The 12,231-nt window shown below is 29.7% G+C and overlaps 6 protein-coding genes across 6 annotated transcripts; 3 read left to right on the forward strand and 3 right to left on the reverse strand. All coding sequences in view use genetic code 12, as the record gives it.

The window, feature by feature from the left end:
* Positions 1 to 37: 37 nt before the first annotated feature.
* Positions 38 to 796, reverse strand: KGF54_002385 (uncharacterized protein; the record flags this gene model as incomplete). The annotated part of the gene is made up of 1 exon (XM_051762858.1): positions 38 to 796. One exon carries the CDS (start codon positions 794 to 796, stop codon positions 38 to 40), a length of 759 nt encoding a protein of 252 aa, XP_051620896.1.
* An 83-nt stretch (positions 797 to 879) lies between these two features.
* On the reverse strand, positions 880 to 1,875 carry KGF54_002386 (uncharacterized protein; the record flags this gene model as incomplete). Its single annotated transcript, XM_051762859.1, has 1 exon — positions 880 to 1,875. One exon carries the CDS (start codon positions 1,873 to 1,875, stop codon positions 880 to 882), a length of 996 nt encoding a protein of 331 aa, XP_051620897.1.
* A 97-nt stretch (positions 1,876 to 1,972) lies between these two features.
* On the forward strand, positions 1,973 to 3,121 carry KGF54_002387 (uncharacterized protein; the record flags this gene model as incomplete). The annotated part of the gene is made up of 1 exon (XM_051762860.1): positions 1,973 to 3,121. The coding sequence occupies one exon, from the start codon at positions 1,973 to 1,975 to the stop codon at positions 3,119 to 3,121; it is 1,149 nt and encodes a 382-aa protein (XP_051620898.1).
* A 1,122-nt stretch (positions 3,122 to 4,243) lies between these two features.
* Positions 4,244 to 6,259, forward strand: TPO4 (Tpo4p; the record flags this gene model as incomplete). Its single annotated transcript, XM_051762861.1, has 1 exon — positions 4,244 to 6,259. The coding sequence occupies one exon, from the start codon at positions 4,244 to 4,246 to the stop codon at positions 6,257 to 6,259; it is 2,016 nt and encodes a 671-aa protein (XP_051620899.1).
* A 699-nt stretch (positions 6,260 to 6,958) lies between these two features.
* On the forward strand, positions 6,959 to 9,304 carry KGF54_002389 (uncharacterized protein; the record flags this gene model as incomplete). Its single annotated transcript, XM_051762862.1, has 1 exon — positions 6,959 to 9,304. The coding sequence occupies one exon, from the start codon at positions 6,959 to 6,961 to the stop codon at positions 9,302 to 9,304; it is 2,346 nt and encodes a 781-aa protein (XP_051620900.1).
* Positions 9,305 to 9,335: 31 nt separating this feature from the next.
* Positions 9,336 to 11,033, reverse strand: HST7 (mitogen-activated protein kinase kinase; the record flags this gene model as incomplete). The annotated part of the gene is made up of 1 exon (XM_051762864.1): positions 9,336 to 11,033. One exon carries the CDS (start codon positions 11,031 to 11,033, stop codon positions 9,336 to 9,338), a length of 1,698 nt encoding a protein of 565 aa, XP_051620901.1.
* Positions 11,034 to 12,231: the final 1,198 nt, after the last annotated feature.

Raw genomic sequence — 12,231 nt, forward strand, 5'->3', positions numbered from 1 at the left:
ATTATAAATTGGTGTAAACAAAATAAATCAAGATTATTTATTTCATAATTAATTTTTCAAAATTTTTAAACAGTTCTTGTAATTTATCAATATATAATTTATGTAATTTTTCTAATTGATTTAATTGTTTATTTTCTGAATCTGATATTCTGTGGTTCTTGAGGTGACCTTGAAATTTTGACCTTATATCTCCTCTTACACTTGTTAATGAATTTGACTTATTGTTTTTGAGTTTATCAAATAACTCTTTCAATTGTTTTAAATTGTTTTGTTTAGTTTCTGTAGTTATTGGAGGTAATGGGATTTTTATATTGAATTTATTAGATGGATCAACAGTACCACTCATATTTAATCCAGAACCAATAATTGCATTAATTAAAGCTTGAGCATTCAGTGGATCAAACATTGTTATTATAAAATTTCTACCTTTAACTGAAGTTTGAGCGATTGAATTAAATTGAACTTCTTCAACCTCACTTTGATTTCCAATATTTACCATTATATTATCGAAAATTTTAGGGTTTAACTTACCTAATTTTATTTCATTTGCCAATTTGTCGAATTTTACTAAAACTTTTTCAAATTTAGTTTCCGCATCTTTAAAATCAATTGTTGGAGTTATTACTTCTTCTTCTGCTTCTGCTTGAATTTTTTCATCTTGTTTTTGAATTTTTTGTTTACTGTTTGGCTTTTTCTTTAGAAGTGGGGTGGTTGTATGAAATAATGCAGGTCTAATGAGAGAGCTAGATCGTATAAGACTAGTTCTTAGTATAATCCTAGCAGGTTGTCTAAACATTTTTGGTGGTTATATTGTTAAAGAGGTTGACTATAATAATTTTTCAGAATTTTCAGTACGATTTTCTCTCACACGATTTTTATTTATAGAGATTCTAATAAACGTATACAATTTGTTGCTTCTCTTCCTATATCTCCACCTTCTTTAGTTAGGTTAGTTAGATTCTTGAGCATCTTCTCTTTGAAGAATTCGTTCATTATTGTTAATCTAGTTCCTATATCTTCAGTGGTCAAGGAATCCAAAGTTTCTATGGAATTTATTGAATCATTTGACATTTCATTTATAAAAAGCTTTAACGGAGCAAAAACTTGTGGGGTGGTTGGTAAAAGATATTTGTATGATTGTGGATGTATTGTGATTTGATCTACGTGAATATTCTCCTTGGTGGTTGGTTCTGCAATTAATGTTGATTGTAAAAATTTTGTAATTGTTTGTACATGATCTATTCTTGCCTTTTTGGAATTTTCTCCCAACAATATAGATGAACTTGTATTAATGGAAACACTTTTAGATTTTGCATCGTTTAATAATGACCAACTCATTAAAATAAAGAAATTTTTCATAATTTTAACAAAGTACAGTTTCAAATCTGCAAATTCATTCATTAGTGATAGGAACTTTGTACTAGTATTTCGTATATCTGGTTGAATGTGAGTCATTGCTGAGATTATAAATAGAACTATTGTTCTTTTATGTAAGTCTAATAAGCCCGTTTGATTTTCTCCACATTTTTTTAATAAATTTAATAATTCTATTCTAACTTGTTTAGATTCATCTAGTATTAATGGTATCACACTTGTTACAATTTGTTTATAAGTAGATGGATTTGATGGTAGATTTTGGGTTAAGTTTATAAGAACTTCTTTTCTAGTAGTTGAAGAATGATGTTTAGTTAATGATAATTGATGAGAAAGATCTTTTGAATGTACTGTTATTAATGATTGACCAGGTAATGAAATTGTTTTCGATTTAAATGAAGTGTCGGTATAGTTGTCTGGCTTTTGAGCAGTTTTACCTACTTTAAGCTTAGCCTTCTTGAAATCCTTTTGTTTTTCCTTTTGTTTTCTTTTAGATCCCATTTTGGTGCTGTTGGTTAAGATGAGATCAAAAATCTGGAACTTCACTAAAATAAAAAAATAAATTCAAAACAAAATAAATCTAAAAAAAATAAGTAAAATGGCATCGTCATTTGGACTAACTTTCGAACATGAAAATCTACTATCGTCATTGTCATTAGATGATAAGCCCAAAGAGAAGTTCAGAAGTGATGATGATATCGACGCAATGGATATAGATGATCCAATGGATCTTGACGAACCTGAGATCAACCGCGAACAACCTGTTGTCGAGGAATCTGAAGAAGAAGAGCCCCAATCTCCAGAGCACAACATATTAGCATTGATATCTCCGACTATGCTAGGTGCAAAATTAGCTGTTCATAAACCAAAGTTATTAATGCCACCATCACCATCATCACCACAACAAAAGAGGAAATCATCAATAGATTATGAATTCGATACAAGCTCATTCCAACCTATACAGAATAATTCGTCATTTCAAAATTCCACAATAACAAAAAGAAACAATACTACATTTCAAAATTCGCCTGGCTTAAACGTTTTTCTTTCACCAACTAATAGAAGCGAAACAACGATTCCTCAAACTATTCATCATCATCATTACTATGGAAATTCCAACAGAGATCATTATTTAGAAGAATTAAGGCTACAGCAGCAGCAACAACAACTAATAAATAAACAACTAGAGTATGAAGATCATCATAAAAGATTGGAATTATATAAGAGTCAAAATTTTGTTAGTTTACCGGCACCATGGCAACAAAATATACATCCAATTGAAAAAATTCCATATATAATATCATCATATCTACAATTATTTATAAATTTTATAATTTCACTATATTTTATTTACTTAATTTATTATATTGCAACAACAATAAAATCAGATATAAACCATAAACTTACTATACAAAAACAAAATATTCAATTACAAATAGAGTCATGTCGTAAACTATTCATAGAGAATCAATGCGATAATCCAGATTTTTATAATCTACCATTACTTAACAAGAAATGTCAATATTATGAAAAATGTATGTCTCAAAATCCGAATTCAATTGGTAATATTTCAGCAATAAATGCTCAAATCTTGGGAATGATTTTAAATTCATTAATTGAACCCTTGGGATTTAAATTTTTTTTATTTACTTTATGGTGTGGAATTGTTATATTTGGTTGTAATTTCTTATTCGGTTATATTAGAGCTAAAACTTATTATGGTCATTCTGAAATAGTTAATGATTGATGAATTAACTAGGTTTTCAACTCAAATTGTTATTCATTTTGTACGGCTTTAACAAGTGGAATTATAATGAACAGTAATTCAGTATTAACTTATGATTCATGCATGGACTAGCTTCGTTTAATAATATTGTAGTAGAAAGCCATATTTCAAAACAAAGGGTTTCGGATATACGAAATTACTTGATTTGATCATTCAATCAAAACAATTGCGCTTACTAATAAAAACGTTATTTGAGACCCCTTGATTGATACTTTAAATAAAATAAAAAATGATCACTTACTTATTGGAGTTAAAAAATGTTTCAAGTTACAAAATGAAATCGATTTTAAGACTTTTTTAATACGAGAATTTAAAAGTATAAAAATTTATACGAGAGAATAAACAATCTTCTTTGCAATTTTGAGAAAGAAATTAGCTTAAGTGGTAAATGTAAATTGAATAATAGCGAAATCTTACATTTCGTTTCTTAGTCTACTTCAAATAATTGTTGATGCTCTAATCTTCTTTCGATATTTCTGATTGTTTAGCGTAAAAAATATCTTTTAATTACTTCTTTATTTATGTAAAACATACATTTGTATCTTTATTGTTTGCTTTTTTTAAAATTTACATATGACTTTAAAGCAAATTAATTTAAAAATTAAATTGATTTAGATTTTTAAAAACCTCGTTTAGCTAAAAATCTCAGTTTGCAGTCTTATAAGGTTCATTAAATTTATATTACTAATCAACCAAAGCTCGCACTCGATTTAATTTATTTAATCTAAAGCCTAAATTTCCTTCAAAAGGTTTGTTTGAAAGATAATACTTTATTAATTAACGTTTGACGTTTTTTATGGATTTAAAGGTTTCCGGTTTTGTGTAACTCCCGGTCTTAAAGTTTATGGAAAATGAAAAAATAATTAAAATAAAAAAAAAAGCCTTACAATAATAATAAATTTATTATTACGCGATGATTGTTTTAATCACAATTATAATAATTTATAAAATTTAAACAAATTATTTTATAAATAAATTTCAAATTCCATTTAAAATGTTTATAAATTAAGAAAAATTAATTTTCTTGATACTTTTCTTGTTCGATTTTACTTATTTCAAGATCTAACTAATTTATTATCAGTAATGGGTCTCTTCGGTACATCAGAAGAAGAAGAAGCTCAATTAAGAGAAGCTGCTGATCAAGTAATAGCAGAAGATAGATTAAAGCATAACAATCATTATTCAAGATCAAATAGTTATACATCAAATACAAATTTATCAGCTTATGAAACTGCAGAAGAAGAAATTGATGATGAATTAGATCATAAAAGTTTGAAACATGACGGAAAAAATATTATACCAGAAGCCGCTCCAGTTGAAGCAAATTACAACACAAACACACGACCTGATACAATTTTTAACACAAATGAGGATATTAACAAGAAAAATATTAATCATGAAACTGAACATCCATTTTCCCATCAGCGAAACAATGACAATATTAATCCAGATTTTAATGATGATTCAACAGTAAATGAGAAAAATTCAATAGAACAAATCAAGGATAAATCATCAGATGATGAAATTGCAACCGAACAACAAGAAGATAAAAAAATCGAAATAGAAGACTTGGATTGGGATGGACCTGATGATAAAGATAATCCATATACTTGGTCATTTGTGAAAAAATGGTGGATCACAATAACAGTTGCAGTAATGTGTTTAACATGTTCATTGGGATCTTCTCTATATACTGCTGGTGTAGAAGAAATAATGATTGAATTTCATGCATCCCAGAGATTGGTAATAGCTGGTTTAACATTCTATTTACTTGGACTTGCATTGGGGCCTGCTTTTATGTCAGGGTTTACCGTAGTTTTAGGAAGGAAGCCATTTTATGTTTATCCATGGATAATTGCAATTTTTTTCATTTTAGGTTGTGGTTTTGCTAAGAATATTTGGACTATGTTGATATTAAGGTTTTTTGCTGGTTTCTTTGCTTCTCCATGCCTTTCAGTTGTTGCTGGTACAATCAATGACTTGTTTTCTCATGATCCATTCCAACAATCAACAGCTGTTGCAATTTTTTGTTTAATGCCATTTATGGGTCCAGTTATCGGCCCAATTGTCGGTGGTTTTGCTGCTGAATACAAGGGTTGGAAGTGGGCAGCTTCATGGGTATTGTTGATGTTTTATGGAGCATCTTTAATAAGTGTTATTTTTGTTCCAGAAACTTATAAAACGGTAATTTTAGTTAAAAGAGCAAAGAAAAGAGGATTAAATGTGAACATGCCTAAACCGGACTTTGAGTTGGTGAAGAGTATTACAAAAATGTATTTGCTTGTTCCATTCAAGTTGTTGGTGGTTGAGCCAATTGTTTTGTTCATGTCAATTTATGTCGCTTTTGTGTTTGCAGTTTTATTTGGATTTTTTGAAGCTTTCCCAATCATATTCAGAGGAGTTCATGGTATGGGATTGGGAGTATCGGGTCTTCCATTTATTAGTATTTTGGTAGGTTTTGTTTTTGCAGTATTAGTTTATATAATTTTGGATCTTTACTATTTTTTCCCAAAAAATAAAGATGGATCCAGAGTTAAAAGAGACGAAAATGGTAATGTTGTATATGATCCACCTGAGAGGAAATTATTAATTGGTAAGATTGGTGCAATATTTTTACCTATTGCTTTATTTTGGTTAGGATGGACCGGTAAATTTAGATCTGTGCATTGGATCGCTCCAACTTTAGCTGGTGTACCTTTTGGATTTGGTTTATTAATGATTTTCTTGAGTGTGGTGTTTTATTTTGCGATGGCATTCCCTCCAGCGATAGTAGCATCAGCCATGGCAGCAAACAACTTGTTGAGATATATTGTTAGTTCGGTATTCCCGTTGTTTGTCTATGATATGTTCACCAACAAGACATTAGGTATAGGTTGGGCCGCCTCCATATTTGCGTTTATCTCGTTGCTCATGTTACCAATTCCTTTTGTTTTCAGTTATTTTGGACCTCAAATGAGAGCTAGATCTAAATATGGATATGCTGCTTATTTTAAAGAGTTAGCTGAGAAGAGAGCAAAGAAGGAAGAAGCTGAGAAGGCCAATTTACAAGGCGAGAAACAACTTTCGGTTCCAGGTGAAGATGTGGGTAAAAAGGTTTAGTTTTAATAATTATTCCAAGAAATACAATTTATAGAATTTTTGAGTTCTTCCAATACGTTTTTAATGTCTGTATAGACAATTTATAGTGCGTTTAATAGATTTTTGATAGCTTATTCGAAAATGTAATCTCTTTTAAATTTGTTGAATGGGACTTATGTTGGTGGACTATGAAAAAGTTCATGATATTGATTTTGAGTCACAAACTTAAGGTACTCACGTGATTTATGAAACAAATACTTAATGAGTTTTGTAAGTCTCTTGTCATTCGATAATGTGGTCCACATTTGTAAAATTCCCCTTATATTCGATCCTCTAGAAAATCTGGTTGTACTAGGAGCATTTATAATTGGACCCAAGCAAGGTTTGGTGGTAATCTGCTTTATATCATTTATCAAATTCTAAATATTAGATTCGTATACAAAAAAGAAAAAGGCTACCAATTGATCTATTTTTTTTTATTTTGAGCTTGAAAATTAAATAGATATATACTTAGGTCAAGAGTTTCAAAGAGTTTAAATCAAGATCTTGTATTGATCAATCAAAAAAATTAGTTACCGAGTATTACACTGAAGAATAACAAGATTTCGAAACGAATACAGCAAAAAAACGAGGACAATTTATTAGAGAAGGCATAGTTAAGACCTATTAATGTTCATTATTTACCTATTATAACCATTAGTTTCATTTAAATCAAACAAAATGAATAATACAATGAATGGAATGCAAAGTCAAAATACAAATGGTATGACTAATCAAAATGGAAACACTGGCACGAGCAATTTACAAGGTGGTGGAATTCAACAACAACAACGTCCTCAACAACAACCAAATATCCAAAATATACCTCCACAACAATTAGCACAATTAGTTCAAGCTATGAAAAGTGATTTTGAAACTGCAAAAAATGCTACTGATGATCAAGTTAGACAACATCATTTGACTCGAGCAGAAAATATACGAAGGTTGTTGGCTAGATATCAAGCCCAAAAAACTAGGATGCAACAACAACAACAACAGCAGCAGCAACAACAAGTTCCACTTCAACAAATACAACAACAATACGGTCAAAATACTCAACTGCCAAAAATTCAACCACACCCACCAGCTCAAAATCAATCACATGCTTTATCACAACAAAATTTAAACAACAATAATGCAATAAACAACTTTAATCAAAATCATCAAGGAACTCCTGTCATGAATCATAGTGCAATTTCATCACCAGCCCTTAATTCTGGAAATATTCCAAATGCAACGCCATTGAAAACTCAACAACAGCAACAACAACTACAGCAAAATCGACCATCTTTAACCAAGCAACAATTAGAAGAACAAGGTAAACAGAAGTTACAACAACAAATGAGAAATGATGGGCTGGATCTACAAAACTCAAGTAAGCAACAGAATAGTCAAAATACAAATCAATATAGTAGCTTATTAAGAAGTATGAGTTCAAGTACGTCAAGTGGAGCTGGTAGTGGTACCGCAGGTGGAATCAATATTCCATCAAATACAATTTCAATGGAAAGATTTAATCAAATTAGACAAAAACTAACTGAAGTTCAACGTAAGATACAACTTTTGGAACAAAGTAAACAAGCAGGTAATGCAACACAAGAACAAATTTCAATCATTGATAGAGAATTAGTTGAATATAGAACCAAGTTTCAACAATTTCAAAAAATTGGAATATATATGAGAAACCAATTAGTTCAACAAGCTAAACAGCAACAGCAACAACAACAGCAACAATTAGGCAAACAATCTCAAAATCAAACACAAGCACACTCCTCTCCTGCAATGCCTAATGGTCAAACACCACAAGTAAATCAACAAAAGCAGTTCTCCCCTCAACTTACACAACAACAGAATCAACATCAACAGCAATTTCAACAACAGCAGCAACAACAACACAACCAAATGCAACAACAACAACAACAGCAGCAAAATCACCAGCAACAACAAAACCAGCAACAACATCAACAACAACAGCATCAGCAACAAATTCAACAACGTCAACAACAATTACAACAGCAACAATTGCTTGCTCAACATCAACGTAATATAGCTAATGGTCAACAAATGGTACCTAATCAGATACAAGCTCCAGACATGAATTCAGTAGGGATTAGACAAACTCCTCAAAATAATTCAAAACCAATACCTCAAGGTATGACAGCTCAAGCACCTACACCTGCATTCCCAACTTCGCAACCTACTCCAGCACAAACTCATACAATAATGCCAAGCCGGCAAACTTCTGCTACTCCACAAGCTTCATTTCCACAACAACAACCACCACCACCACAACCACCACAACCACAAGTTAGTAGGCAAGGTTCAGCCTCATCTGATAAAAAATCTGTAGGATTAGCATCAAATGCAACCAATGCTGGTATCCCTAATGGTACTAAATCAGGAACACCGGGTGTTGATCGTCAAATCCCACCAAGATCAAAATCATCAATGGCATTAAATTTAGCAGGTATCACAAAATCAAGTGTTCCATCAATCCCTATATCGAGTTCAGTCAATATAAAACCACCAACAATGGTTACTTTCAATTCTTTAACAAATACTAGACCAACATTAACTGGAGGAGCTGCTAATTCATTGAGTATACTTTTAGATACACCAGCAATTACAAAATTACCAACTTTTGATTTAGAAGGTGGTAAATCCACAATAGATTCAGGTAGAATATTAAACAAAAGGAAATTACAAGATATAATAAGTACAGTTGGAGTTGATGAAGGAGATGGTAAAACTACAATAGATGGAAATGTAGAAGAAGTATTACTTGATTTAGCAGATGAATTTATTTATTCAGTTACAAGTTTTGCTTGTAGATTAGCTAAACATAGAAAAGTTGATAGTATTGACGCAAAGGATATTCAATTACATTTAGAAAAAAATTGGAATATTAAAATTCCGGGTTATGCAATGGATGAAATCAGAAGTACAAGAAAATTTCAACCAAGTGTTAGTTATAATCAAAAAGTTTCTGGTGTTGAAATTTCAAAAGCTGTTAATGGTGATATTTAGTAAGTCATTTATTTTTGAATATATATACAACTTATTTGTCATTATCTGATTTATTAGCTTTTCTTATTTTTTTTGCCCAAGCTTTATGTTCTTTATCATACAAACCTTCTTCAACTCCATTAAAAAATGGATCAACTTTTAGTAATTGCCAAGGAGATTTTCTAACGGAATCATTTTTAATCAAACATGAATCAATAAAATTTATTAAATCTGAATCAAATGGTTTGTTAGTGGTTTTATTTATTTTATTCTTCAAAGTCGGTGGGTTTTCATTAACTATTCTTTGTAAAAGATCCAATATCCCTTCTGGTCCTTTGAAGGAATTGCTTGATAACATCTCCTCATCTTCATAATTATCATCTGACCATACTTGCTTACCCGTAGCTAATTCTATTAACATTAAACCCATTGACCAAACATCGGATTTTACCCCATAATTTAAACCCTGAATTCTTTCTGGTGACATATACATTGAAGTACCTACAAAAGTATCAGCCATGGCTAAAGAGTTAGTTAATTCTCTTGAAACTCCAAAATCACATAATTTGAATTCTCCCTTGTGGGTCATTAATACATTATTTGGTTTTATATCTCTATGAATTATTTTATGAGTGGTGTATAAATATGTTAATCCTGATAATATGGCAAATGATAATTTTTTAAGTACATAGTTGGGGAATTGTTTATATTCACATAATGGTAATATTTTGTCTAATGATCCACAATTACAATATTCCATACAAAGTACTATAGTGTTGTTGTTGTTTAAAAATGCTCCATAAAATTCTATAATAAAAGGAGAATTACATTCGTGTAGTATTCTGAGTTCTCTAATTATTTGAGTTTGAATTATACTTTTGGAATCAATATGTATGATTTTTTTGGCCATTATTTTTTGAGTAGGGACATGTAAGATCTTTGATACAGAACCTGAATTTCCAGAACCCAATTGCTTCAAAGTTAAAAGATCTTTGTTATATAATTTAATTGAATTTGTTGTTGATATCGGTGAATCTATATTTAATTCATTTTTGCTGAATAAGTGGTTTGTAGTGGTTGCGTCCATTGGTGAATTAGATGCAGTTGATTTTGTAGGTGATATAGATGATATTACAGTTTGTCTATTTTGATGATTACCATTACCAGATTGTATGTTTCTTTTCAAATCTAAATTTGAGATTTGATTCATTATTAAATCTGTTGAGATTTCAGATTCGGGATCGACGTTTCTATTACTTCCATTTATATTAAATTCAGTTATTGAAGTTCCTGCACTTGTTGGTCTACTCAAAGTTTGACTTATTATTACTCCCAGCAGTGAATTATTTCTATTGTTATTTAAATTTGGAGTTGTTATTGAAGTTTGTGATAGTGATCTTTGAGATGATGATGATGGAAATTGATTTAGTATATTGGGAGATGTTGAATTTATTGATTTAGATGATAAATTAGGTAGATTAAGCATTGGAGCTGGTCTTTGCTGTCGTTTGTTTCTCAATGATAAAGGTTCCCGTATTATTGATGAATCTTCTAAATTTTCATTTTCATTGGATGTTGTTGGCAGTGATAATTGTAAATGTTTTAAATTCTTTCTTTTCAATGTTTTTGTTTCTAGTATATTAGATGATGATGAATTTTGTTGTTGTAGTTGTTGATCTATTGGAATTGGAGGCAAGTTTTTATCTCTGGACCCTATTGATGTATCAGAATTATTCCGGAAATTCATCATTTTGAGAATGAATATATGACAAAATTCAATTCGTTAGATTCAATGTTAATTTAAAATTTCTCTGTTATGTTGATTAAAGTAAATTTTAATTGGTGTGGTCCAATTTTTCAAGTTCTTTTATGTAACTTTATTAATTTTGCTATAATAATGAAATAAAAAAAATTTAAAAACCAGTTCTTAGTAAATTTTTTGCTGAATTGAAAATTGAAATATTTGTTTAATAAAAGATTAAAAATTTCGTTGATATTAATTTAAAAGTCCGAAATAATCAACAAATTATTTTGAAATTTTAAGATTAAGATATTAAATTAAATTTTAATTTAAGATTGTAAGTAATAATAAATTTAAATTAAAGAGATCAAATTTTGTCGGTTAATAATAATTAATTATTTTTTTGTTTGTTCTAAAAATAAAACGTAAATAAGTATGAAAAGTAAAGTAGAGTTGTTTGTGAATAGAAGCATGTCTATAAGAATTGGTAAAAATAGTTGACGTCTGTGGGGCAAAGTTTGTGCCTCATAGATAGACGTATTAAATATCAAACAAATTAGTCGATATAGTAAATTTACTTTTAATATCAATATTCAAGTAAAAAAAAATATACTTGAAGTAGCACATTTACTGAAAGAATTATATTAAATAAACGAGTTCCAATTATAGAAAAACCGTTGAAATCAGGCGTTTAAATCATGTAGATCAATGTCAAACTTATTATAACAAACTTTATTAATATAAACTTTAATAATGAAAGTTCCAATAAAATTACAATAATATTTTTTAGTATTATTGTTTTGGGGCCAATTTTTATTTTTTGACGATTGATTAATTCAAATATACGATGCTGAATTTTTTATAAAATTTTAAGAAATGTCACAGTTTTCTCCGTATAATTATAGAGCTAACCAGATCGAGGATCTGAGATTTAGACTATCTTAGTTCATTTTGTTGATGACATAGATCTTTGAGGTAAGATCCCTTTACTAGATTTGCAGCTTAATGAGTTTGTTAAAGAAGTTATAGTTAAACAACTTGGCTTTTAGAATGTAAAAATTTGAATTCATGCGATTATTACAACTGACAGGTCCAACTTATTTCAATTTGAACCCCAATTACTTATGCAATAGCCATAATCGTTGTCTTGCTAGTATGTTAACATCTCAGAGTTTATCAGAGTGTAAACTATAATTCACTTAACTGG

This window comes from Candida jiufengensis, assembly GCF_024610255.1.
Source record: "Candida jiufengensis strain CBS 10846 chromosome Unknown scaffold4, whole genome shotgun sequence".
Classification (NCBI taxonomy): domain Eukaryota; kingdom Fungi; phylum Ascomycota; class Pichiomycetes; order Serinales; family Debaryomycetaceae; genus Lodderomyces; species Lodderomyces jiufengensis.